This window comes from Lasiosphaeria miniovina (assembly GCF_030549165.1).
Source record: "Lasiosphaeria miniovina strain SMH2392-1A chromosome Unknown B0T26scaffold_4, whole genome shotgun sequence".
In the NCBI taxonomy this organism is placed as follows: domain Eukaryota; kingdom Fungi; phylum Ascomycota; class Sordariomycetes; order Sordariales; family Lasiosphaeriaceae; genus Lasiosphaeria; species Lasiosphaeria miniovina.
Genome location: NW_026848223.1, coordinates 4979762 through 5006643, shown reverse-complemented (window position 1 = coordinate 5006643; position 26882 = coordinate 4979762). Strand labels below are relative to the sequence as shown.

Below are 26882 nucleotides of genomic sequence, written 5' to 3'. Positions count from 1 at the left end.
CACAGAAACCAACCTAAAACCGCCCACCGGAGTGATTCCCGTGGGATAACTGCCGCGCACAAACACTCGTATTCTCACAAAAGCGTTGCAACAAAGCTGATCAGCCCATGGTAACATGTATTTACCGATCAAATCTCCGGTCCATGCAGCTCGCTTAGGAGCTGTGAGAACTGTTCCATCTCCCGCAACTCTTCGGCCTCGCTCACGTCTTGGAGTAGGTCACCCAAGTGCCCGCCCTTTCCTGCGCTCTTGATGATGCCCCAGGCGCGGCGGAATTCATCGCGTACGGCCACGATGCCGTGGTGGGTCACGGTGCGGGCGACATTGTGATCGAGTTCGAAGGGGTCTTCGATTGCGAACAGGTATCGATGACGGACCTCCTTGACTTCTTGGGTGAACTGGGCACTTCCAGGCTGCTGGGTGGGTTGAATCCCCACCACGCCAGGGGGAGAGTTGGGCTGGAGGCTGGGCGAGAGTTGTCTGAAGCCTGGCGAGCCCATCGGCACCGTGGCAACTGCAGTTGTTGCTTGGCCTGGCGGTGGGGCAGGCATTGATTTAACCTCAATGACGGTTTTGGCACCCGTCCAACCTTTTTCCTTCTTTGTGAGGATACCACCGCGTGTGCGGAGGCTAAGAACGTCGCGGCCCCAGTCAAATCCCCGACAGGGAAATGTGGTCATAAAGTTGCTCTGAGCGTAGTATTCGAAGAAACCCCGGAGAAGATGGCCGGTTGAATCCTTGTTCTGTGTGAGAGTATTCTGACTAGCCAGAAGCTGGATTTCGGCTTCATCTCGCCAAAACATGACATTTCTGCCCTTGCAGGTGACTGTCTCTTCGATTTCTGCTGGCGAGAGGTGTGGGGGAGGAGGTCGAGCTAGCAACTGCAGGTTTGGGCACACAAATGGCTGAGCTACATTCACAAGGTAGTGAAGCATCATCAGGACATAACCATAACTGCTCAAGGTGCCTCGGTAGGGCGAGTTAATGTGCCGAACTTTGGCCCAGTGCTTTACAAACAGAACCAAAGGCCGGACACGAGGGTCGCAAAGAGAGTAGCATCGCAGCAAACGAGTATTCTGCAATGCAAGGTGGGCCGAAAAGTTGACGTCGCACTGAACACCAACCCCAGACTTTGGGAACTCGAGCCGATCTCGGTAGGGGTCTCGTGGTTGGTTGGGTCCCATCTTGGATGGATCACCAAGCCGCCGTATCTCGGACATGACAGCGGCTGACTCCGGGGTAACAGGGACGAAAAAATCAGACTGAGAGCCATGAGATGGAGATTTGACCATGGATCCCCTCAGAAGCTCAACATAAGCTCGGACGCTGGCCGTCGACTCCTCAGGGTAAAGACCCTTCTCCAAGCACTTTTCGAATTCGTGAGCAAGCTGCACACTCTTGTGTCTCCTTGAAACCGCCCGCAGACCCAGATCTTCTAATTTTGCAAACTCTTCGACCCTGTGCCGCACGTCCTCGATCAAAATACCTCGGACGTACTGGTCAATAACTGTACGAAGCACTCGGTTGCTCGGGGATGGAGTGTCATGGCTGCCTAGCTCAAGAAGCACCCTGATGACTCTTGAGTGATACGTGGAGACCGGCTCATACCGGTTCTGAGATAGAAGATAGACTTGAATAGAGGGTATGCGTCTCAGCTGATCCGAAGCCAATTGTAGTTCTCTGTTGTATGCAAGGGGGTCCAGACCGTAATCCGGCTTGTTTTGGAGAGTCTTCCACACCGTGACCCGGGTTTGTGCTTGCTGCTCTTGGGTTTCGTCCTTCTCGTGTATTTGGCGAGAATCCCACACCATGGCCATCTTTTCGCCCTCGACTTGCGTGTACACACCTTGCAGGGTGCGGTAGTGTAGCGGAGAGTTCGGGTCATTTCTCGATAACGACCTATAGCTTAGCAGCCGCTCTCGCAATGCGCGATCCGTAAGCCCATCAACGAATGCGAGACAGAACTCGTACAAGAAGTCGTAGTCGTCCCCTTTAAGCTGGAGTGAGTTGGCGTTTGTCAATTCTATTCCGCCAAGCTTTCGAAAAAGGTTTCTGGCAGTAATGTAATAGTTCGCCAAGCTCCGTTTCTCACCTTGCCTGAGCGAGCGGAATTTCTGCTGTGGGTTATTCTGCGTCGGATTCTCGTCGCTGCTAGACTTTTGGGGCTTGTGGCCCAAAGTTGGCCCTCTGTAATCCTGGGGTTGAATGTCATCTATCGGGTTCAGATCTGGGTCGTCATGATGATCATGATCGTCAGCCTCATCCTGCACACCCCTCTCCCACCTCTCCCGCTCATCCAAAAGATCTGCCCGAAGTTTTGGGGGAGGCTTTTCGCAGATTTTGATGATTGGAACCCTTGTCCGTGTGAGAAGCCGAGCGCCTAGGCCAATGTCTAGAAACGCCTTCTCGACGAGCCTGGGAATAGGGGAGTCCGGGGCATCGGGCTGCACAGGGGAGAGAGGCGAGAGAAGCCCAAGATCCATATCGGCTGCCTTGGTTGCGAATCCCGAGATAAGGCTGCCAAAGCACCGCAGCTGAACACTAGCGGGCGGGAAATCAAGTAGGCCACTATTGACTCTCTCGTGGTGGGTGATGACGGCCCTGGCGACCTCTTCGATCACGGAGCGGAAACGCTCCTTTTCGGCTATGTCAGCAGGTTCAATCTCAGCACCAGCGATGATGGTACAGCAGAGTCCCTCCAGCATGTCTGTCTGGGCCTTTAACTCCTCAGTCCGAACGTGGTTCTGTCTCCCAGGATTGTAGAGGGCATTGCTAGGCCTAGGCGGCCTAGGCGACGTGGCATCGAAGGGAAGGGTTGGAGGGATGTGAGATGCCCGCGGCTCTCCGCCCTGAAGTTGAGCCTGTCGCCAGTCATGATGTTCTGCTGGAGTAGACATGGGCCCATGGTAAGAGAGGGAGGGCTGGTGCCTGGGGTGTGACGGAAACAGCGAGCCTGACGGGGGGCCGTTTGAAAAGGCGTTTCCCCGACTCGGTGGGCGGAAAGTAGCTGACTGCGGCCGTTGAGACCTATAAGGGCCGTTATTTGCGTGCTGCTGCTGCTGCTGTTGGTGGTGGTGAGGGTATCCAGGGGGACTATTGTAGGGCCGAGCTGCCTGGGGCGCCTGGGAACGAGGCTCGATGGGGATAGATAGCTGAGCAGACATTTGGCGGCGCTGTGCCTGATTGAGCCGTTTGCGCGGCGGCTTGGATTTGTCAGGGAGATTCTCTTGGGTCAAGCGGGTAGCATCTGGATCGAGAGCCGGTGCCGGGCTCTGGAGGCTGGAGAAGGACGCATGGCCGCCACGGCTCTGCACAGTCGCGTCTCTCTCTCGATTGCTGATGATCAGGCCGCCCAGGCGATCTTCAAGGTCCCCCCCTTCACTCGGGTGAGCATCCATGCTGGTGTTCCCTGCGACGAGAAAATGCCCAAGACCGGATTCCCGTCAACCTAAAGCCAGTTCAGATGGCAGAGCGGATGAGACCCGAGCAGGAAGCTCGCAATCTTGATGCGACGGACGTTGAAAAGGCGGAGGTCCGAGACGATGGAATTGCGGCCCCGAATCACAATAACCAAAGTGGAAGCGAAAGTGGGAGTGGAGACGGGCTGCAAAGATGTTTCTGAACTGGCGATGCAAGCAAGAAATGCATACGGTATCTCGTTGCATTCCATCCACGGTTTGCTGCTCGGGAGCAAGCTTTGCTGTTGGGGGTGCTACCAGCTAAGGCACGCACATACGGGAGTACTCCGACTGTGTGAAGCTCCTGGAGCTGGAGCGGATGGTGGGGGATGAACGATCGATCGATCTGCCCCTCTCTGCGATGCGCTTGGGGAGCTGCAGCGCGCAACCTACGATGGCGTTGGTAGCGAGACCGAGAGCACAGGGGGTTTGGGAGTCGGTCTTGTGGGAATTAGGCGCGTTTCTCATGTTTCTTGCGCTTTTGCGGCTAGCGTCGATGAGAACCGAGGTGAGAACCTCCACTATGCAGTGTAAGTACTAAGCTTTCGGAAGGCTGAATCCCGTTTATTGCTTGCGAATCTGAACCCTATTTCAGCTACCCTATGGAGAGTGGCTCGAGGCTGATTGGCTATCAGGCTCCCTAGAGTCCCAACTACAAAAGTTGCTGGGACTAAGTCCCCATGGCAGCCCCACTCTGAAAAACGGCTCTGTTTCGCGAACTGAGACGGAGAGCCAAGTACACAGTGTAGGAGCCGAGCCGCAGGAGGGCAGCGCACAAAGGTACAGTACCTTATCTTTCCAGGTTAGGTGCGTTACGCGTTACAACCCAGCGGAGTCGCGCTAGTCAGTTCGCGAAACAGAGCCGTTTTTCAGAGTGGGGCTGCCATACGGATCCGTACTTGGCTCTCCGCCTCAGTGCCCGTGCAGCGACGACAATTGGAAATCGCTTAGTCCTGAGGATTCTTTGAATCGCTCTTTCACATTAACTTCAGCAATCATCATTTCGAGGCCAGACACACAAGGTAAGAAGCTGCACCACCCCCGACCCGAATCGCGCAACTTATTCGCCCTCGTGTGTTCATTTTGGCGAGACTTTGCTCCCGCATAACCGACCACATTTTAAAACCAACGTCTTACCCGGTGGTCTCGCGTTCCTGCGTTCTCAACGATGTGCATCGCCTAGTCTACCTACCTAGACCAAGTCGACACGCCCCGTTCCCACAAACCCAGATCCAGCCTCACCTTCTTTAGTATCCGCGCCCGCATCCTCCCTCGATCTCGATACCCGTGTCGCCTTGTCGTGCGTGCTGCAGATCCATCCAAGATGAGCGCGCCCCCCGCTGGGGCGGGCAACGCCTCCAGGCATACACCAGGTCCACGCAAACCAAAGGTCAACCCTCTCGTGGCACGAAAGAGGCCCATTCCAAGACCTGCGCTTTCACAGAAGCCCAAGGTTGACCAAAACGCCAAGGAAGATGAGGATAAATCAAAATATGTGCCAACGAAGGACGAGCAGATCAAGCTAGACAAGCTGAAGGAAGACCGAAAGAGAAACAACGGATGGAGCCACCCGCCCCCGACAGGCCACTACCAAGAGTTTGACTTGATCACGACAAAGCGGTCTCTTCTCGAGGACATGCGCTTTCATATCATGCGTCTGAGTAAAGGCAAAGGCGAGCGCGCCAACGGAGAAACCATTGTCGACGTGACGAACCAGGACCAGTTCCCTCGGCCCGTCACCCTGCATCGCCGAGACCCTCGTCTACCACCAGTGAGCAAAGTGGTTGTCCAAGAAGACCCCAACCCCGCCGAAACGGGCGATGACGCCGAGGCCGAGCGTCTGCGCCAGGAAAAGGCCGAGAGAGAGGCCCAGCGCGCCCTCGACAAGGCCCAGATAGCTCCCATCATCAAGAGCAACGAGCCAAAGAAGCTGCAACAGCAAAAAAAGGAGAAGGCGGCTGCATTCTATGGTAGGCACAGTGAAGAGCACAAGAAGCAGTCCAGTCTGCGCTACGAGGAAACGCTCCCTTGGCACCTGGAAGATGCCGAAGGCAAGGCGGGCGTGTGGGTGGGGTCGTACATTGCAAGTCTGTCAGACACAAACTGCGCCTTGGTCATTGACGGAGACCGCTTCCGCATGATTCCTCTTGAACGCTTCTACAGATTCGACGAGAAGCCCCCGTTTGCCACCATGTCTCTGGATGCTGCAGAGAACATGATGCTGCAAGGCAAGGATGTGAAGCGCTGGGTCATGATCGACCAAGAGAGACAGGCGGCCGAGAAGGAGAAGGACGAGACACGTCAGTTCTTACGCGGGCGCACTCGTGTCAAGATGGAGAGTGCAACGTCGAGAAGGGCGCCCAAGGGAGAGCGACAAGACGACTATGACATTGACATCTCTGGCGACGAGTTCCAGGACGACGACGAAGCTCCGGGCTTCGAGGCAGACGACGAGGACTCCAAGGAAGTTAAGCAACGCATTCGCCGCGAGCAGGTTGGCGCCAACCTGTTTGGTGAAGGAGAAGAGTCCAAGGTGGACGAAGAGGAGAGAGAAAAGGAGCTTGAAAAGCTTAAGCGAAAGATGATGGGCAAGCAGACCATGAAGGGGTTGGTGAATCTGGAGCATGCCATGGACTACGATAACTCAGACTCGGAGAATGAGGCTAACAATCCTTTTACTGAATCATCGGTGAGTACACGGGTTACTGCTTGCGAGTTGCCGAACCAAGTGCTAACGCGGCGAACAGGAATCGGAATCGGACGAAGAGGAGAAGAAAGAAGAGGAAGTCAGGAGGGAGGAGGAGGCCAAGAAAACAGCCGATGTGAAAGATGTGAAGGATGCGAAAGATGCGAAAGATGCGAAAGACGCGAAAGATGCGAAAGATGCGGGTGCTTCGGGTGCGATCTCCAAGGGCAACACAACGCCTTCGGGGAAGCAGAAGCTGGCAGATAAGAAGGGCAAGCTGAAGCGGCCTGGTTCGCCCAACCTATCCGATTCCAGCGGGACCGAGTCAACGCGTAAAAAGGTAAAGACGGGCAAAGGCACTTCATCCAAGGCACCGAGCCGCTCAGCTACGCCGCTTCCCGGACGGCCAAGGGTTGGTGGTGCCACTAGCGACGGAGAAGCTACGGCTGGCGAGGGCTCTGATGGCGGCTTGAAGCTAAAGAAAAAGATCAAGATCATGACGGGAACCGGCGCGGGTGGTAGCCCATCTCCCTCCCGAGCGGGCAGTCCAGCCCCGCTCAACGACCATCTCTGTAAGTTTCCGACCCTCTCCATTCCCCCACTCCCGAATCCGCCCATGTCATTCGTTCTAACCGCGTTTTCCCTTCTCCAGCAGCAGCCCAAGTCGCCTCCCCGAAGAAGGCCGACGCGACTACTCCGCATGGGTCCCCGGGCCCCGGCCAGCCTGGCGACCGCGTCGAGGCGTGGGAAATCGTCCAGGCTGTTGCTGCCCACCAGCCCATCAGCCTTGGAAACTTGCTTAGGAAGTTCCTTCACCGGATCGACAAGCCTGGAACCACCACCAAGACGGAGTGGATCCATCTTGTTCGGCAGAACGCCGAGTTTGGTCAGGACAAAAACCTGCGCTCTCTAAACAAGTCCTGAGATGGCAGCGGGCACGCCGTCCGGCTGCCGAATTCTTATCGTAGTAGGAGGCCGGATTCTTGTTCGGTAGAATATGGAGGAAACAGTGCTCACGTCGCGTCACCCCCGACTAAACCAGTTCACTTAGGGACGGGCACACCATGGGACTCTTGAGGGTCACAGTAAAAGCTGAGACAGCAGCTGACTGGCTTTCTTGACGGCTTAGGAGTGGGTGTGTAGGTTAGGAAGCCCGTAAGTCGGCGGCGTGGCATGGTGGAATGTACAGTATACTACAGACCTCTGAAATCAAGGAGAGACAAGACAGAAACGATGGGGGCGATATTTGCTACTACGTATTCACGTTTTCCTTTTTACGGTAATTTCAACTCGACGGAGCTTGTGGCAATTAATATCACCTTGCAGTTATCCATGTATTGGTGCGCTTGCCGTTCACCGCGGCCATCAAACAGCATGAGAATGGGGTTTCTTTCGAGAGAAGCCTTACGGGTGTGTATACCATGTTGTTGCCGCCTTCGCCCCCACTAACAGGAAAACAAAGTAGTCCCGAAAATAACTTTTTTTCACCATGCCGCAACAGCCTGTTCAGCTATGATATTTATTTTAATTTTTATATATCGTATCTAGTAGGTGGGTCCTCTCCGTTGTTGAAATACCCGCCCTCTTCTTTTCAGGCAACTCTTCTGCTTTGATTTCTACCCATCTTGGTGCTTGATCACGGGTGGTTTTCTCCGCCCGAGCTAGTTTAATTTATTCTCTAGCGGGAGGGTCAGAAGGGGCAGTTTGATCAGTGAGTGGCATCTCTTGACGGACTTGAGGGTCTTCATGTTCCCGAAATAGAAACGAGTCGACGGCATCTGCATGTCCGTGTGGTTGTGTATGTGCTGTCGAAAGAAAGCCGCTGGAGGAGTAATGGCACACAAGTGTCTCTCTACACGTACGCGTTTTCTCGCCGAGCTATACTTTTCGTAGAAGTCCCCCCTTTGACAGGGCTGCTATCTTCAGCCAGGAGGTGTGTTGACTCGAGAAGATTCAGCAGCAGTAGTTTCTGTGTGTGGGAGAATTCAGGCTTTCAGTTTAGACCTCGATTTTGGGGCCACAGCCTCTCACTCGTCCATCTGCCACGCGTAGTCCAGTGTCTTGTTCCTGTCGCGGCGGTTGATAGCCTTGAATCGCTCCGCCTCGAAGCCGTTTCCACGGTCGACGCCGTCCCAGCGGTAGCCGGGGCGTGTGCCGTAGCGGTTGGGGGGCGCCGCACCCTGGTAGACGGGCCTCCGCTGCTGGGCGCCGCCCTTCTTCTTGCGGCCCCCGGGACCGCCCGAAGCAGCCACAAACTCAGCCATAGGATCATTCCACCGTTGCTGGGCGCGCAGCTCGGCGTTCATTTCCTCGTCGTCCTTGCCGCGCGCCACGGGCATCAACGCGGCGTCCTCGAGCGCTTCGCGCCGCTGCCGTGCCTCCTCCAACTGCACGTCGCCCTTGAGCGCCCGCTTGCGCGCCTCTTCGAGCTGCTCCGCAGCCGCGGCGGCCCGCCGCATCTCTGCTCGCCGCATCGACACGTCGACGCGCCGGCCGGTGGCGTCGCGGAGCACAATCTGGTCCTCCTCTTTATCGTCGCCTGCTGCCGCCGCGCGCTCGGCGTTTAGCCGCGCCAGCTCTTCGCGCTCGGCCTCTTGCCGCCGGCGCAGCTGGGCCGTGATGGCCTTTGCGCTCTGAAGGCCGGCGTGCGTCCCGTCCGTCATCATGGCGACGTCGCCGTCGTTGTCGACTACTCCCCCCACCACGGCCGGCGCCTCGTCCACGGCGGTGGTGCCTACTTCTTCCCGGCGCTCGGCGGCGGCAGAGGCAAGGATGGCGTCTGCTTCTGCTGCTGCGGCGTCGCGGGCATCTTTGGTTTCGGTGGGGATGGGGGGGCCGACCGTCTTCCACGCGGATTTCTTGGCGCGGCGGAACTCGGCGCTCGTGCCGACCACGGTGGCAGGGCCGTCATCGTCCTCGTCGTTCTGCGTGGTGGCAGACGTTCCCCAGTCGTCGTCGGCGACGATCAGCAGGCCGTCGTTGTTGCTGCCGGCATGCTTGCTGCTGCGCTTCCGCTTCTTGGATTTGGATTTGGACGACGACGGCGCGTCGGCGGTGAGGTAGTGCGCTGCCAGGTATGACGCCTTGTCCGAGGGCATTGTGGAAATCGTAGGGGTTTTAATGTGTTCTGATGTCGTCCGATTTCTCGTTATTGTCTGGGGTTGGTGATGGATAATTTACAGCAACTGCCTATCCCAAATCCTGTGGCGGTTGTGTAGCTTCTGCCGCGGCCTGACATTTTACGCGCGCTGTAATCCGTAGTTTCGGCACGTAACGATGATACACACAGACTTCGAAATCTTGGCAGAGCCGTACGGAATACACACGTGTACAGAATGAACGTAACCTCTTACGCCGCCATGATGGCACTGTGGAGGACGAACCCCACATTCCCCCAAGTTTCCCCATACTAGTGCGGAGGGCTTTACGGATTAGTCCCGCAGTTAGGTTGGGGGAGGAGGGAACCACTTTCGTCATAACAATAAAAGGGGCAGTTAGCACTTGCTGGCTTGATAGTTTGAGCCGTTTTGACGAACACAAACTCAAGAGCTGGCTACCAGCAGACTCCACGACCGAAGATGGCCCTAGTTAACACCGCCAGAGAGGTAAGCTTTTGGTTCCGGGAAAGCCCGACGGGACTCGACTCCTAAGAGATAGGAAGCATTTCCAGCGTGTTCCCAGAAGCTGCAACCAACAGAACGGGGTCGATTTAGCGCCTGTACCCAGCGGCTTCTTTGCAGGGTTCCGAGGTGAATCTGCTGCAAGGTGATAAGCTGATAAGATCAGGCACGGGGGTGTGAGGTTGCATGTGCGATCGGAAACGTCATCCGCTTTTTTCGACCGACCTTGCTTTTGCCTTTAAATAAGAGCGTGAAATGCCAAACCGTCGAGTCCAGAAAATATGGGGGGGAAAACATGAGACGCCTCGATAGGCCAGGAGCGTCTTTCGCGGGCCTGGTGACCTTTTGTTCGTCATTTCCAGCAGGAACTTCGTAACGGGGATGGATCCCGTGAGCCATCCCCCAAAGGCATCGCCAGCGCTTAGCTGACGATACGGGGCAGGGCTGAGCTTGGGGGAGGGGGCTGGACTGAGTCAAGTGCTGTCTGCCGTAGGGCTCACCTCTGCTTGCAAGTCTACGTGCTGCGAAATATACTCTCTGCCGATAGAAAAGGCCTCGTCGGGGAAATGGGTCTCACGCACTTACAGACACACCTCGCTGACGTGAGCGATTCCATCCGTCTATAGGCTCAACTTGCACCTCCTAGATAGACTCGCCTTAGTCGGAGCTCAGGTATCCATACGTCCGACTTGGAAGCCGCCTGGACTGTCTTTCTTGGTGTGAAAGGTATCTTGGATTTCTGGTGCATTCGGATTGTTCGAGTCTGAAAAAGCCCGGATGTGATGGAGAATGATGGAGACGAGTACTGCACAAGAGGACTCGACCGGAGCTTCGGATTGCCTAGTTTGGCGGCTCGGCATTAAAGCTGCACTGGCTGCATTAACATCTTAGTAGATCGCATGATATCCCCACGCTGCATGCTTCACTCCACCGGGCAATAAACTACCCCTTATCCGATAGTGCCACAACGGATTCCTCGGCAATGCAACAGCGCTTCCGGGTTCACTCTGTCTACAGTACCTACCGTAGGTCACCTAAGGCAGGTAATAGCTCACAACGGCGGGGTTCGGCTGCTGTTCTCTATAATTGTGCAAGCGGTTACCATGATAAGGAATCCCAATCGCACTCCTGGGCGTGAAATTGAAAATGAGGTGTCTTGTCCGCTTAGGAAATAAAAGCACACATCACTTGCCAAGGTATCTTTACTCGACATCTTCCATCGTCCTGTCACAGGGTCCCCGATTTTGATACCTAAACAAGGGGTTAGCCCGCTGGCAGCCTGCGGGGCGAGGCTCGAAACCGTCCTGCCCTCAAACTGACGACCGTACCATAGAAACGCCATAACAGCCACGCATGAGCGTCTTATAGTTCTATATATCGTACGGGATACTCCGTACTACGGATAGAAAACATGTAAACGTTAACATGCGACGAGAGATACCATGGGGAGACGCACGTCTTATCGGTGATGTCACCCCTCTAAGATCGGAACTTACCGTTTCATGAAGAGAAAATAGCTTTTCCCCGCCCGGCGCGGTTGCTTGCGCTAAAACGTCCATGCCGCCTGGCATTTCCGGTTGATCTGCACTGTGCAGCGATCCGAGCTGCGTTTGCCGAGTGCTAACCGCACGTGGGATGTTCCCTGGGTATCTGCAACCAACTGAAAGGATCTACAGAGGCCACGGGCAAGCGGCGCTGGCTCAGCGCATTCCAGACGCTTTACGCCATCCAGAACCCCGCTGTTTCCAGATTGGAACTTGGGGTCGGTGGAAGCGTTCGTCAGCTTCCGCACAGTATCCTACACGCATATGGTGCTATACATTACGAGGTCATCTCTGCAGTTGGTGCATATGCCTAGCATTCCGACACGAATCGGACTGTGTCTCTCCTGCACACGTTTCCCCCTAACTGGCTATGGAATCTACTGATCTGCGCAATCGGCGGCCTTGGTATTCGCACCGAAAATGGCCAAATGACATTGCTGGGATGGCAGCACGGGGTCCTGGCGATGGGCTTGTCAGGCTCGGGACGGGCGGGCGGGTGGCCGCTGTTCGTGTGTTTGTTTCAGACAAGGTCAAACGTAACCAGCTGCTGTGCGTAATGGAAGGGCCGCGGCGCGGCGCAGCTTGCCATCTGATTCATCTGATTTCGTCGGGGGTTTGAGGCAGAGAAACCGAACCAAGCGCGGCAGGAGCGTACGTTCAGTTCCATTGCCAGGCCCATCTACCAGAGAGAAAGAGGCTGGGAACTCGTCCATCCAAGTCATGAATAGCTCCAGTACGTACGGCAACCAAGACACGAAGCACTGTATTACCAAGGCACAGCTGGGAGCTGGGAATTCAACTGCAGTTGTGTCATCCGCTCTTGCCAGTTCCCGCCCGACTGGAGAAGACGACATTAGATGGGAGAGCGCATGAGCATTCCGTCATGAAGTCACTGCCCTGCTGAGCTGGTGACGATTTGGCACTGCCAGCTACTAATTCAAGGTATCCATCCGTCCACTAGACATTTACCGGGCTGGAGACAGGTGCAGGAGGGCATCCAGCCAGGCGGATACCTATCTTACCTCCTTTTTTCCACGGCAATGCCCCTTAAAGAGGAGAGAGGTGAGGTAGGTACCTCGGTATCTTCGTTAGGTCGCGCTTGCTGTTGGTCATATGCCGTCACTCCCGTCACAAGGCAGGCACGCACACCCCCCCACGATCTCACCCCCTTGGAGTCTGTCTCTAAGCGCCACCCCCCCAGCTTTATCATCGGACATCCCAAAACAGCCTGATAAAGCCGCCTACGCCTCTGTTACCTTAGTTATAACGGGCCGCGCCTTGCTCGCTCGCTCCTCAGGGCCTGGTCCTTTCCTTCTGTCCTCAAACAAAGCAAAACCAACAAATAGGCCCCGGCAAACATTCGTAAGACCCTTCTTCACCTCCTGAGTGGCAGATCAGGGTGAAAGGTTGTAGAATATTTTCTCTGGGCTTTTTTCTTCTTCCTCGCTCGTTGTCACGGACAGCTATCGTTGCATTACTATCATTATCATTCTGCCCGTTCTTCGGCTTATCGCTTATCGCTATCGTCCGTCCCGCTGTTGGTGGCAGTAGCAGCAGCAGCAGTTCCAACCAGTAGCTGTTGTATTGATTCAACCCCTCGGTTCAAGGCCCGTCTCTTTTCTGTCTGAGTCACCGGCCAGGCCCCTGGACGACCTCCTTCTTTGTCACTCCGGAAAGAACAAGCCAAGCCTCTGGCCCAAACACCCCCAGAACACATCTGGAATCTACTAGCCAAACGTCGAACCCCAGAGACAAAGCCGCTCTTTCTCAATTGCGCACTCTTACCTGCATAAGCCGCCATCCACCTCCTAATCCTTATAAGCCCACCACGTCTAACAAGGACGTGCTCCCCGAGTGACTCTTCCCCTCCGAACACAACTGCTGCCCACCCGCTGCCGCCTTTAATACCTCCAGTCTCATACTTCAACTCCTAGGGACAGCCTTTCCCTTAGCAAATCTACCTAGTCCTCTCTACAATCTTTTGAGACAACCCTTGCGACGTAGTACGCCTCTCGCATCACATCGTAACAACCTGTCGTCCTCGACAGTACAACAACAGCCTACCTCAACCGTGCCAGCCACTAGCCGCCTTTTACTTGGGGTCAAACCGTTCTCTCCGTCAACTTGACCCATCGCCTTCTCCAAGGCGATCCGGGACAGCTCTAGCCGGTACTGCACTCGTCCCCGTCCTTGTCGAAAGACAGCACGAAGACAGCGCCTCGGCTTCTTGCCAACCCCTCCTCCCCTAGCCACCACCGAACCGCCCTCTCTTCCTTACCAATGGCTACCGCCTTCGAGTCTCCGGCTCAGTATGAGCGAGACCTGCGCAGCGCCAACCGGCCGTACAAGCGCACCAAGGACAGTTCGGCAAAGTGGCATTACGGGAAGCAGGAGACCTCGGGCGTCCGAGTCGACCAAGTTACCGGGGAGTTTCTGTCGGGCAATCCGGGCCAGCACGCCAAGGTGCGGCCCGTCTCCAAGGGCCATCACTGGTGAGCTGCCCTGTCCTCCAAACGAGCTGCCCATGGCCCCCTCCCTTATTGACACGTGCCTCTGCAGGTCCGCTACGCCGGCGCAGAAGAGGGAGCACAATATCGTCAAGTCTCGGGGCAACTGGGAGATGCCCAGTGGGCGGGTGCGGAGCAAGATCTACGCGAACCGCGAGATCAGCGACGCAGCGACGACCAAGTCGGTCGGGGAGCTCTCGCCGGCGACGCCCCTCAGCGCACGGCTGCCAGATGTGCTTTATAGCTTCGACCGAGCCGACACCCCGGGCCGCCCGGTGACGCTCGACATCTTTGTCAAGCGAGCGACTGGTCGCGACACGGAGCGCCTCGTCGAGCGCGAGTACGAGGTGCTGGACACCAACGGCGAAGCGCTCAAGGGCCGCAGGGCGCGTCGCATCCTGCGCCAGGCGTCACCGGCTGGCCAGCGGGCTCCCCCGGACAAGAAGAGCCCGACTACCTTAGAGGATGAGGACGGCTTTGAGCTTGTCTGAATGTCGCTTGGCGTCTCCTATCTGGATGTTCTTTTCTCTTTCTTCAAGTCACGTTCCTGCAGCAACAGCATCATCATCAGCATTTTTTTCGGTTATCCAACGACCAATCGCTAGCGATGTCTCATTCAACAGGAACAAAGCGACTGGGTCCTTTCACTCTTGCCCCTCATGTTGATTCCCTGGTTAGAGCCCACACTCGCAGCAACTTGTGAGCAATAGTTCGTTTTGGGTCGCTCAATCCTAGAAGAGCATACCAATGAATTTGGGCCATTTGGTTTGATCTTGGGTTCTCATGGTTTTGGTTTGGAGCGTTGAGCTTTCCACCGAGAAGAGAGTTCCTTTTTTCTTTTTGCATATTCTCACTCAGTGCGGGTGAGAAAGGGAAGGCGGGCGCAACAGACTACATACATACCATTATTACCTTTAAACACACAGATATATATATTATTTTGCTACCCTGCGTGCAGTAACTGCGCACTGCAGGGTAAGATCCAAGCTTTTCGCTGGCCATTTTCGTCTGCTGTCCACAGCCAGTAATCATGTGATGAGCACTGGGGATGAATTGAATGAGAACTCGCTCAGCAAGTACGTAAATGTGTTACTATTAGAACCGGTGTCAGTAGTTTTCATATGATTCGGTAAATAACAAGTTTTATCGTAATCTCATACCAACAGGGTCGGAAAAAAGGGGAAGAAAAGTAGAAGTGTGTTTTTGCACTGCAGTTCTTACTAAAAACCCTCATATTCACGTGAGACGAATATTGTCTCATTCAGTTAGAAGCCAAGGGTTCGGTCAACAAAAAAGATCCGCATGCGGACGCAATATGTTATATCCACTATATCTAGGTGTTTGCCAAATTATTCTTTTGGCGGGTATCATAATCGTATACAGTACAGCGTATATTTCATCTCCTGTGCGCGGTGTGGGCAGCATTGCGGCGCCTAGTCAGGTTGTGCAAACTCGCAGAGACGAACATGTGCTTTGGGCTGGTGCGTACTAACCTCGTTCTCTGCCAGCGGGTAATCCCAGAGATTGATAGACGGGTGGGAGCACGACGCATTGGCTGAGGATCTTACGCGGGGAACGAGCGTCCCATGAGGAGCTCATAATAGGCCTTTTGTTCCAGCTCGGAACCAAGAGCCGGGTCGAATTCCTGGTCGTTGAGTTGAGATATGGGCTCGGGGTTGGAACCCATGCTGTAGAAGTCGGCAATTGTCTCGTCTGGCGCGAAGCCTAGAGACGCCAGGGTCCGTGAAGCGGTTGAAGACCTGGTTCCGTTTAGTCTCATCTCAGCACTCGTGCTTCTCACCCAATACTTGGTCTGGCATAAGACGGAACATACCCTTGCGCGGCATCCTTGGCAACTATGTCGGACAGAGAGTTTGAGACCTTGCTTTGGTGGCGGAAAGCGGGACTCAAGAGTGAGTGTGGGCCAGGTGTCTTGGACTCAACTGCGGCTGGGACTGGGACTGCAGCTGACAGAGCAGGCGAACGCGAGGGAGACTGGCGTCTCTGGAGAAGAGCGGGAGACTGCAGAACATGTCTCTTTGCAGGCGCCGAGCGGATCGGCGGGTCAGAATTCTGTTCCTCGGGAAGGTCGTCGTCGTCGGCTTCTAGAGACTGGGCGTTGGTAGCTCCCTCGCCGCCTTGGCCTTCACTGTTTGGCGGGGGGCCGTTGTGGCCGAAGAATGCGCGGAAGACGGAGCTGTCCTGCCACTGGGTAATCAGTGCATCCTGCTGGTTCCCGTCCTTGATGGAAGCCACGACAGCCTTGCCGGTGGTGCTGTGTAGGTGGCCCTCGATGAGAGCATCCAGGCCGGGAATGGCACCCAGTACGGCACCCCAAGCAGCGGCGCTCTCCTTGTATGTGTTGAGAGCGGTACGGTAGCCCTTCTGGGGGCCGCGGCGCTTGGTTGGCCGCAGATAAAGGCAGGGCTTGTTGTGCTTCACACAGACGCTACACTTTGGCTTGCCATTGTCACAAGGCTGGTGGTTGACATGGCAGAAGTCACAGCTAGACGGAAGAGAAGGAGGGGTTGAGCAAGGGAGCTAGCAAGCAATGGAGCTACGGATGAGAGGGAAAATGAGAAGAGAGCCGCCACTCACGCGCGGGAAGCTTTCTTTCTTTTGCGGGGGTTCACAGGGGCCTCGCTGCCCGCATCGGCACCTGTGTCGCTGGCGGGGGGCGGAGGCTCGGCAGCCGACACGAGCCCGGAAGCACGCGACTGTGGTTGCGGTTGCGGTTGCGGTTGCGGCTCTGCGTCTTCGGTGCTGAACTCCATTGGGGGCCGGCAAGTGTTGTCTCCAAGGCTTTGAAACCCATGCGCGCGCGGGGGACAATAGGAGAGGTCGCAAGGAGCCTAGACTAGGGATAACGGGCAACCGATGCCATCCAGCCAGGCCCCAGTCTACCACAGGCGAGTCTGCCGCCGTGTGAGGTCGAGGGGAACTTAGGGCGAGTCCAATGGATGGAGTTAGTCAGTTCCGGTTCCATTACCTTAGGTAAGTTGGTTGAGGACACAATGGGGAAATGCAAATGCATGCTGAGCTGCGCTGCGCTTGCGGATCGATGCGTCTCCACGCCAAAACTCGCGGGGCTCCGGCCTTTTTAGGGGGCTGCCGCTGCTCTCCATGCTAAGTCTTCGGCGAGCATCCGAAAAAAGATTTGGTGCCGTGCTACCGACCCCGGCCCAAAGCGATTCTATGGGTGTTGGACCTAACACCTCTAGGCGAAACTGCGGTGTGAGGTATCCCGGCGATGTATGTACGTATAGGCTGTACATATAAAAACACAAGGACTATAATAAGATATTCAAATGGGTGATGGCAAATAATAATTCAATACCTACTGTGGGTAATATATGCTCAAATCCGTAAGAGACCCGACGAGGTGACCGAATCTCTGTGTTCCAAAAAGATACAAATTGGACGGGAATTGGAGGCAGAGACTTCACGATTGCTTGCTGGCGGGGTAGCCCGGAGACTTCTTCATTGTCGTCCCTTCCTCCAAGGATTGTCCGACACAGTGCAGGGGGGAATACTAAAGTCAGTACCTAAGGTACTTTCCATGTCTGATGCTGAATCGCACTTTCCTTCCTTCGAGAAGAAAGGGGCATGATGGTACGGATATCATGGCTAAGACATTAGGTTGGCGGAGCGTCTATGTTAAACGAGAATTGTAAAAGAGCAAAGGTCTCCCACCCATGGATGTTCGATCATCAGACCGGGAAGTTCTCACAACCAGCCTTATTGTTCGCCGCCAACAAGGGTTATATTCTATGTATTAGCCAGGCGATGGGGTAAATTCCCAGTTTGCCTGCATATTCGAGCAATTCGCACCCAAAGCTGGAGCTGGGACGGTGGGGTAATTACCTACCTACCTGACCTATTAACTCAGCTACCTGAGGTTCCATTGTTAACAAACTGCCGCCTGTTGCTTTCTAAAAGAACCGCTCAGAGGCTGGGCTAACGACGACTTGCACAACAGGGTCTATGTTTTCCCGCCTTTATAATCCCGAACAATCTGCCGACCGACAAGACCGCGCCGGAAATTGATCTGACTCCTGGATAGTGGAAGAGAGTGGCGCGTCAGTCGGTCTATGCCTGAACTTGGCTTCTTGGCTTACTTGCATCAAGTTTGTTTTCAAAAGAAACCAAAAGAAGACACGTCCTTCAACCTCCAGACGCAGCTTCAACTAACCAGGGACCGTTGAGTGTTGGCCGCTGCCGTGTGTTGCCTAGCATCAACCTCGGATGCCGTTGCGCTGCGTTGCCTAGCCTAGCCCGGCCCGGCCCGGCCGCAAACCACAGCACCATCGCACAACAGGGCCACTACTGAGGGAGGCCGTACGGAACAATACCACGGGGCAGGAAAACTCAGGCCGGTATAAGTCTCGCACACGGCTGTCGCTGGCAAGCTGCACTCGCGGCCGAGAAGCTTGTCTTGATGAGCGCGGTACTATCGCCTGCCAAGGAATCCGGGGCGGCCATGTCCATGTCTTCAACTCCCAAAAATGAGCGGGCCTTCGAGCCAAACGCCTCCATCGTGCTCGTTGGCTGCCGCGGAGCCGGGAAGCGCACCCTTGCCTTTATGGCTGCCCTCCATCTCCGCTGGCGCCTCGTCACCGAGGACCACTACTTCGAGAAGGCCATGGGCCTGTCCCGCGGCCAGTTCCTGTCACAGAACGGCAAAGAGCTCTTTGCCCGGCAAAACATCAATGTCTTCAAGCGCATGTTGGATAGCAACAGGACCGGCTGCATAATCGAGTGCGGCATGAGCAGTTTCACCGACGAGGCCCAGGATGCCCTCCGCGCATACTCCGCGACCAATCCCGTCGTGTACATACACCGCGAGAAGGAGCAGATATCCCGTCTCTTGGATGCCGCTGACGCCGAGCAGCTGTTGAAGGCCGACGAGAAGCACAGGGACTGCTCCAACCTTGAGTATTACAATCTCTATGACTCATCCAATGACGCCTCGGTCCCGGGTTCTGGTACGAGCACCCCGATGGACGGCCGCCTGCCTAGCCCCTCTAAGCTCCTGGATGCCCGCGAGGATTTCTTGAAGTTTCTCGATTTCATTACTGGGCGTGCAGCGACTCGCGCTTGGCTTGCAAGCCCGTTTTCGGTCGCTGCCATCCCTCCAGAGCTGAGATCTTACTCGTACGCCTTGCGCCTCCGTCTCTCCGACATCATGGACATGGAGATGGAGTGGGAAGACTTTGAGGCGAGGGCGGATTGCATCGAGCTCATTATTGACCATTGGCCCGACGATCTCCTAAATGTCGTCGCCATGCACGTCGCCTCGATCAGGAGGAAGATCGGCGTCCCTATCATCTACCATGTGGAGGAGAACCCTCGCGGGGAGCGACAAAGGATGCCCGCTGAAAAGGACGCTGTCGACTCTGAACTTCTGGAACTGGGCCTTCGCCTTGGCGTAGAGTACATCAGCTTGGACCTGCAACGCAGCGATGCGTTTGTGAGCCGCGTTCTTCGGCATAGAGGGAGATCCAAGATCATCGGCAACTACTGGTACCTGGGTCTCGGTGCTCTGCCGTGGTACAGCGACAAGCAGCTCGAAAACTATGCGAGAGCTCGCGCCCTTGGCTGCGATGTCATCCGTCTAGTACGGTTCTGTGCCAGCGATAGTAAGGTCGAGGTCTTGGAGGATTTCAAGAAGAAGATAGAGGAAACATTTCCCGATCCGAGGCCGCCACTGGTGGCCTACGACTTTTCCATTCTCGGCGTCAGGACACCCTTTCAAACCAAGATTCTGGGGCCCGTGAAGCATCCAGAAATGGAAAATGAGAGAGACCACCTGGCTACCGTCTGCTCGTATATGTATACCTACAGGCTCCAGTTCCGTCAGTTCCTGCTCGACCCGCTCGAGTTTTACGTGCTCGGCTCTAATGTCTCCTACTCGCTGTCCCCGGCCATGCACAATGCTGCGTATGAATATTCGGGGATGCCTCATACCTTCCACGCCATCACCTGCTCAACATTAGACAGTCTCAATCAAATCTGCCTCAGTGACTCTTTTGGCGGAGCTTCTCTGACAGCGCCTTTCAAGGTTGCTATCATGCCCCACCTCAAGGTGAAGAGCCACCATGCCACTGCCATCGGGGCTGTCAATGTTCTCATCCCGCTTAGGGGGCAGACCAACCTCATAATGGACCACGCCAACTCGAGAAACAAGTCTGGGGTGGTCCGCGACTTTTTCGGCGACAACACAGACTGGAGTGCGATTCTCACTTGTCTCCGCCGCGCCATTAGCCCCCGCAACTTTGTTCAGCCATCCAAGACAACTGCTATTGTCATTGGCGCCGGAGGCATGGCTAGGGCTGCCATCTACGCCCTCATCCAGCTAGGCTGCCGCAACATTTTCATTTATAATCGCACAACAGGCAAGGCGTTCGAGGTCGCCAGGCACTTTAATGAGTGGGCTTCGACTCAAGGGCCGGCGGGCTATAGCCAGCCGAGCGGGCTGACGACGGAGATATGTCGCGTCTTGCCCTCGCTTTCAGAGCCTTGGTCACGCAACTTCCAGCTGCCGACTATGGTAGTGTCGTGTGTTCCAGCCACGAGCGTCGACGGAAACCCTCCGGCCGACTTCGAGATGCCGCTTGGCTGGCTGAAAAGCCCGACTGGGGGCGTCGTGGTCGAGGTTAGTCATCTTTTCCCCTGTGTGCTCACCGAGGTGCAGTATCTGACCGTATGCGCCATTTACTAATCCCTAACCTGCGTTCGGAATAAAGTTGGCATACGAGCCCCTCATCACACCCCTGGTGGCGCAAATGCAAGCATTCCACGACGGCATCTCTCTGGCATGGGTTGTGGTCGACGGCCTTGCCGTCGTGGTTGAGATGGCCATCGAGGCCTTTGAGCTCATGACAGGCCGCATGGCACCAAAGCGGCTCATGAAAGAGATTGGTAGGGGAATCGGGGGGCATAAAAAGCCACGGGATCTGGACGCCGTCTTTGCTGAAATGGAGCGGTAATGTCTCTTTTTGTTTCCTTTTTTGGCCTTCTTGTTAGTTTATACCCGCAGAGTTCTAGGTAGGTAGTGTGACAAAAACGGACCATGATAACTGCCTTCCTTACCTCACCCATTATTACATGCGGCTTATCCACCATCAACACCTAAAGTCCGGGACGGTGGAATGCAACATATTCAGGAGCACCTGGATAATAAAATAAATCTTGAACCACGAGGTTTGGGACGAGTATTTGATATCACGTCAGGGGCTGCCAATCGCAGATAGTTAGGGCCCCAGGAGTACGATACGTCGTTGTGATGTGAGGGCTGAGGTTTTATATAGGGGTCTAGGTTTTATGTCAGCATTGTTACCTACGATACATACCTACGTACGTACGTGCCAATGATGAGAGAACAAAACTACTCTCTTCCTCTCTCCCATCTACCAAGCCGTCTAGCTTATATAACCTAGAGAAAGAAAAGGAGAAATATAAAATTCCGGAGTATCTTTTTTTCGAATTCCTTGTGTTCTCCTAGATTACTTAGACCAACTTAAGTTTTTTGTTCTCTCAAAACGAAATTAATATTTGTCCAAAAGAAAGGAGAAGAATAATAGAGACAAATCAGTCACGAATTTTGCGGACCAAAATATAGGTACCTATCTATACCCACTCATCCACGCCGTGGCGCGCTCGAGGGCGTTGCCGGCCCAGCTCAGATCCCAGTTGACGAGCTGCAGGCTGGCGAGCTCGGCGGGGGTCAGGGCGGCGTGCTCGCGGCCGTCGCGCTGGGCGGCCCAGACGTGGGCGCAGAGGTCCGTGAGGCACGCGTGCGTCAGGGCCGTGGCGCCCTGCGGCGTCGGCCCCAGTTCTCGCCCGCCCCACAGCTTGACCAGCTCAGCGAGCTCAGCACTGTAGTCCCAGTGGCCGTCCGGGTGCTGCACGGCGCACAGCCGCTTGATGACGTCGATGCGGTTGCTCCGGTCGTACGGATACCGCTGGCTCAGGGCGGTGGTGATGGATCTCGGTGAGGCGGTGGCGGTTGGGACTGCGTTCTTCAGGTCGAGGGGTGGTGCTGGGGTTTGCTGTAGATATTGCTGTTGGTACTGTTGCTGGTACTGGTGTGCTTGTTGTTGCTGACTATACTGTGACTGCGGTTGAGGTTGCTGGTATTGATACTGGGGGTTCCCCTACATGTCATCTAATATCAGTACCCGGCGCAAGAAGAGCTTCCGGTATGGAGACACGGAGAGAGGAAAAGACTTACGGGAGGAGCTTGATATACGGGAGTCGAGATAAAGCTTCCTGGTTGGTGGGCTTGCTGGTGCGTGTGTCGGACCACACCCAGAATGAAGATGGCCAGGAGGGCAAGGTCGATGAAGCTGGATACGGGTCAGAAAAGCTCTCTCTCTTGCATCGAGTTACTGACAGCGTAGTCGCGAGGGCTGTACGTAACATACATGTCCAGAGCAGACATGGCCAGGCCGACCTTGCTCCAAGTGGCCACGTCATTTTGCACTGTTCCGTCTGCGTTTCGAAATACTTGATGGGGGAACTTTGTAATATAGTCGACTTGAATGGTGAAGTAGTAGAGGCAAGCACACCAAACGCCTGCACATACGAGCAGCCACGGCGGCACGATATAGAGGTGGTAGGATCCTAGCCGGTTCTGAGTGAAGCAGAAGTACAGCCCGAGTACAAAGTGAAGGCCGGCCTACACAGCGAGCACGTGAGCATCTGTACCTGGGGTTCAGAGCTTGACTTTTTCTAACAGAGCAAGGGAGCTTACCCCGATGACGGCCAGGATAAATGGGATGGCTCCGACATGGAAGATGTAGATGGACGAGTAGATTATGACAGCCGCAACAAAGCCCTGTACAGGAAGCAGCCAGTTGAAGGCGCGCGGAATTCGAACTATGCGCCCACCTGCAGCCATGTTTGTGGCCGGCGACGCAGCAGTTCGCGCGCAACAGGCTTTGGCGGACGCGTCTTGTTCTGGGCTCAAGCTGGTCGTCGACGGCAAGGCGGTCGAGATTTCATGCAATGTGTGTCTGCGGACAGTGTTGGAGCATGAAGACGATAACAGCAGATAAAAGAGCGGCTTGCTACCGAGCAGAACCCGAGACTTCTGGTTTGGCCTGGCGTCGGCTAGGGTCTGGCCGAGCTGCGGCTGAAGGGCCGCGATCGAGCCCAGCCCAAACTGGGCTTGATGGCATGGCAGCCACATTGTTCTTGGCTGCTTTGATAGGGCAGAAGCCAACGTGCGGCAAGCCACGGCGAGATACACAAATACTAGGCATAGTAGGCGAGTGGGAGGCAAAGCCCCACGATCGACAGCAAGTGAAGCCCGTCATATCTGCTAATTCAACATGAATTGCGGATGATGCCGTCAATGACCATGCGTGTCAACAGCGGCAGAGCCGCCAAGAAATGAGGCTGGAAAGCCCCAGCGGCAACTCATATCGAGATTTGAACTGGGGGTTCGATTCTCTGAAAAGGACTTCTTTTGCGGCCTACCTTAGCTCTGTAGTACTTGGCCGAGGTAAGTACTGTACAATACATCTTCCGTCCTGTAAGGGTCTGGCAGAGATGCATAGCAGGGGCCATTTGACGTGTCTCGAGCGCGGGGAAGCAGTCCGTGCGACCCAGCAATTGGCAAGATGGAACTCATGAAAAAGAAACAGGCGTAGATTACTACAAAGTGTCATCCGAGGCGAGGAGGTTCAAGTCCTTGGCGTGTGGCATTGAGTTGCAGTCCGTCCAAACTCGTACTTGCCTCAGGAGACGGGAGTCGATTAGGCGCATTACGTATGCTCCAAGGCAGCAGCCCATCAAGGTTGTCTGTCCGAGCCTTATTCGGCTTGAATGGACGGCTCCTGACGAACATGCGTGAGTGTTGGTATTTTGGGTCGAGGCTAGATATCCTCAAGCTCCAACCTACCTACCTTGGGTAGGCAAGCTCGATATGGAATGTTGTCGGCGTGAGGTGGGCGAGAGGGTTGTAACGGCTCTTAGCTGAGGTTTTAGACAGAATCGCGGGCGGCCTCCCGTCACCGTTCCGAAGCTTGGGACTTGGATAATGGATGGCCCGGGGTTAAGGTAAAGGGCCGGTGACGTGACAATGTCGGACAGAACCGATCAAGAACCACCTTCCATTGACATCAGATTTCTGCAGACTGCCATAACCTGCGCCCGTGTGCTGTCGCGTCGTTGTTGCCCGGTGCAGAAGCGTAATAGAAACGGATTAAGCGTCGTGGGCTGTCCCGCGGCCGCGCTTTCCCTCGAACGGGCTTAATGCTGCGAGGCCCCACAGCAGCTTTCCCATAGGGTTCGTGACTGGACGGCAGGCGCGGTGTTGAGGGCGGGGTGCTAGGCTCCCTAGGCTCCCTGCCTTTTTTATGAGGTGGCCTGCTGCGCCACGATGGAAGGCATAAGGAAGGTATGGACCATTGGAAGTCCTTTGTGCCCATCAACTACTCCACCGCCCGCAGCCTCTAGAGCTGATCTGATCTCACCCGACAGTCTTATTGCCTAGGTTGAAAAGCTTAGGGCGGAGAGCTTACAAGCTACAAGCAAGTCAGCTCGATACTGTGCCCGAGATAATTTTTTATTTTTTATTTTTTTTTATTTTGTTTTTTGCTTGCGGATGCCATTAATTGTTGGTAATGAGCTGCCTGCCTCACCCCCTCACGACCCCGACTTAATTATTTTATCCATCTCTTCTAAATACGTCCCCATTTAGCTTATCTAGCTTAGGTGCTGTACTGTACAGTGCTCAATTCCCGCCCCAGCCAGCGTCGGGTCCGTTCAGTAGCGCGAGGGCCGTAGCCCGCCCGGCTTTGCTGTCTTGCTTCTGGGCTACCTACCGGGTTCTAGGAGCACGAAGCCAGGTTCCAGCCAACCTTGGCAGAACAAAATAAATCAACACACAGCCCCAAGGTGGTGGTTCAAGATGGATCCCAATGACCAGGGCGAGTCGTCTGAAAAGACGCGATTACGCCAGAATTATGAGGCGTCTTCCCCCCGGCCGCCATTACTATCCCCGACCACCGGCACGGTCAGCAGCAACAGCAGTGGCGGCGGCGGCTGCGGCGGCGGAGGTGTCTCACCAATGGGGAGCAGCTCGGTTCCCATGTCCGAGGACGAGCTCACCGAGGCCGAGCTCGGGTCTCAATTCGAGCCGTCGTCGCCCAGCCTCAATGTCCGCTCTCCCACACCGCCGCCTTATTCGGGCCCGTCAACCAGCACCCCACATGAGCCACGGCCACAACACAAGGGCCCGCAGCGGTACCCGGGGCTTCCGCTGCTCGACTATCGGCTTTACAGCCCGCCTCTCTTCATCCCCTCGGGCGACCACACGACCATCCGGTCAACGGCGCCGTATCTGTCGAGCAACGCCTCGGCGCTGGCGGCGCTGGTGAGGTCGCAGTCCACGGTGCCGCCCAAGCCGCAGATCCACATTGTGGGCAAGCGGGGCAGCAAGCTCGACTTCGACATCAAGCTGAACCTCATGAACCTACTAGTACCCGAAGACATGCGCCAGCGCATGGACTACATCCGGTGCGTTGCCGACGGCGAGCTGGCCATGCGGGGCGGCGTCAAGCCGAGCCTCGAGCCCGAGGTCGGCGACGGCGGGCTCGACGAGTGGTGCCGACGCTTCGTCGAGGACTCGGGCTCCGTCAAGACGTTTACGCTAGAGCGCGTCGTGGCCAACATGGACATCAACTGGCTCGAGGGACAGATCCGGAGCATGGTTGCGTCGACGGGCTACAAGGGCCTCGTCACGATAACCTTTCCCGTCTCTCACGCGAAGGTGGTGGTGCAGAACCCGGACAAGGTGAACAAGTTCTTCACCAGCGTCGCGACGCTCTTCGCGGGTAAGAAGAAGTACGAGGTGGCCAAGGCCGTATGGCCGTTTGCGACGCACAAAAACGGCGAGCCTGGCCGGCGCTGCATTGTCCAGAGCGAGGAGACGTGGTGGAGGGAGTGGAAAGATCCCATTAGATACGGTATGTAGGGCTCTGCTCCCCGTTCATGGTTCCCTCACACATACGCTGACCGCGAACTGGAATTAGCCATCGCAACAAAACGGGAAGGCTGGGTGACCAACGAAGACAAGCTCGAGGCCATCATGGAGGGCACGGGGAAGGCGCCGACGATGGACTGGGGGCCCGAGTACTGAGAGGGAGTTAATGCTCGATTGTATCGATTTTTTTGGATTTTTATTCTTTTTTTTTTTTTTTGGCTTACGGGTATCTTTAATGACGGTCTATTTTGTCAACATAGCGATGGAGTTGGTTGCATTTTGGTTTAGATGGATATCCGCCTGGGAGCAACTGAACGGACGAGGAGCCAGCTTACGGTACTTACATACATATCTAGGTAACTAATGTCTACTACGTGTGGGGGCTTGAGGAGAGATTGGAGATATTCATGAATTGTGTGAAATCTGTCTTATTTTGGTCGATATAAATATCAGGGTGAGTATGGTAGAGAGTTCAGCTAGGCATGCTGATGAGACCCCGTTTTCCAGTTGGTGCCCAGCTCAGCCCAGTGCAGCACGGACATGTGTATGCAGGTGCAGATTCCCGTCGGAAGGGAGCCGAGCTGTGGGGGAGTCGGGCGCGGGTGCCAGGTCAGGGCTCTTTTACCCTGTATTCCAGGCTGTTAGGAACAACTCACTCCCCTCCACCTAATCCCGTCTTCTGGTCGAATTCCAAGAGGAAGGCTCAATTGCCCAAGCTATTAAGTACCTATGGGATTATGAAACTACTATCGCGAGATTCACTTTTAATACACGGGGGAGGCTGAGTCTTTTCATGCCTGCCCTTCCTTCATCTCCCCCACGAATGTTTGAAGTCCCCGGCGTGAGTCACTGCCCAAAGTGGCCCAGATCCCAGCCTTACGCTTACGGCTGTGGTAAAACGGCGGCTTCCCAACCCCTGAACGAGGAGGCTGTCGGCCATCGCATCGCGGGGAGAGAGTCACAGCACAGCACATCTTACTTCGTATTGGATGGATGGTATTATGCCTAAGCAAAATAACAAAAGGCCTTTGACGGTGGCCTCGTCCATCTCGTATATATCTCAGAGGCTACAAGG

The 26882-nt window shown here is 55.4% G+C and overlaps 8 protein-coding genes across 8 annotated transcripts; 4 read left to right on the top strand and 4 right to left on the bottom strand.

Annotated features, from left to right (window-relative positions):
- Nucleotides 1–128: 128 nt before the first annotated feature.
- On the bottom strand, nt 129–3398 carry B0T26DRAFT_646393 (uncharacterized protein; the record flags this gene model as incomplete). Its single annotated transcript, XM_060437806.1, has 1 exon — nt 129–3398. The coding sequence occupies one exon, from the start codon at nt 3396–3398 to the stop codon at nt 129–131; it is 3270 nt and encodes a 1089-aa protein (XP_060297049.1).
- A 1384-nt stretch (nt 3399–4782) lies between these two features.
- Nucleotides 4783–7068, top strand: B0T26DRAFT_647855 (uncharacterized protein; the record flags this gene model as incomplete). The annotated part of the gene is made up of 3 exons (XM_060437944.1): nt 4783–6147; nt 6206–6769; nt 6826–7068. 3 exons carry the CDS (start codon nt 4783–4785, stop codon nt 7066–7068), a joined length of 2172 nt encoding a protein of 723 aa, XP_060297048.1.
- Nucleotides 7069–8171: 1103 nt separating this feature from the next.
- Nucleotides 8172–9242, bottom strand: B0T26DRAFT_647755 (Pre-mRNA-splicing factor of RES complex-domain-containing protein; the record flags this gene model as incomplete). Its single annotated transcript, XM_060437932.1, has 1 exon — nt 8172–9242. One exon carries the CDS (start codon nt 9240–9242, stop codon nt 8172–8174), a length of 1071 nt encoding a protein of 356 aa, XP_060297047.1.
- Nucleotides 9243–13588: 4346 nt separating this feature from the next.
- On the top strand, nt 13589–14222 carry B0T26DRAFT_597963 (uncharacterized protein; the record flags this gene model as incomplete). The annotated part of the gene is made up of 2 exons (XM_060435661.1): nt 13589–13800; nt 13868–14222. Coding segments are annotated over 2 exons (567 nt in total), but the record flags the coding sequence as incomplete, so codon positions are not given.
- A 1166-nt stretch (nt 14223–15388) lies between these two features.
- On the bottom strand, nt 15389–16511 carry B0T26DRAFT_602438 (uncharacterized protein; the record flags this gene model as incomplete). Its single annotated transcript, XM_060435759.1, has 3 exons — nt 15389–15575; nt 15650–16321; nt 16414–16511. Coding segments are annotated over 3 exons (957 nt in total), but the record flags the coding sequence as incomplete, so codon positions are not given.
- Nucleotides 16512–18295: 1784 nt separating this feature from the next.
- Nucleotides 18296–20804, top strand: B0T26DRAFT_676440 (uncharacterized protein; the record flags this gene model as incomplete). The annotated part of the gene is made up of 2 exons (XM_060439980.1): nt 18296–20470; nt 20562–20804. 2 exons carry the CDS (start codon nt 18296–18298, stop codon nt 20802–20804), a joined length of 2418 nt encoding a protein of 805 aa, XP_060297044.1.
- Nucleotides 20805–21001: 197 nt separating this feature from the next.
- On the bottom strand, nt 21002–23750 carry B0T26DRAFT_322297 (uncharacterized protein). Its single transcript, XM_060434369.1, has 5 exons — nt 23727–23750; nt 23299–23657; nt 22049–22163; nt 21180–21971; nt 21002–21129 (listed from the first exon to the last, which is right to left on the bottom strand). The coding sequence occupies exons 2-4, from the start codon at nt 23487–23489 to the stop codon at nt 21441–21443; spliced, it is 837 nt and encodes a 278-aa protein (XP_060297043.1). The 5' UTR covers nt 23490–23657; nt 23727–23750; the 3' UTR covers nt 21002–21129; nt 21180–21440.
- A 1163-nt stretch (nt 23751–24913) lies between these two features.
- B0T26DRAFT_645687 (uncharacterized protein) lies at nt 24914–25963 on the top strand (the record flags this gene model as incomplete). The annotated part of the gene is made up of 2 exons (XM_060437752.1): nt 24914–25790; nt 25857–25963. The coding sequence occupies 2 exons, from the start codon at nt 24914–24916 to the stop codon at nt 25961–25963; spliced, it is 984 nt and encodes a 327-aa protein (XP_060297042.1).
- Between the last annotated feature and the right edge of the window lie 919 nt (nt 25964–26882).

Coding starts and splice junctions, on each gene's coding strand:
- B0T26DRAFT_322297 (XM_060434369.1), bottom strand. CDS start 23,489: ATGACACTTTGTAGTAATCTACGCCTGTTTCTTTTTCATGAGTTCCAT. Junction 22,164..23,298: donor CCAAGTACTACAGAGCTAAG/GTAGGCCGCAAA, acceptor ACCCGTATCCAG/CTTCATCGACCTTGCCCTCC. Junction 21,972..22,048: donor CCGTATATCAAGCTCCTCCC/GTAAGTCTTTTC, acceptor GATGACATGTAG/GGGAACCCCCAGTATCAATA.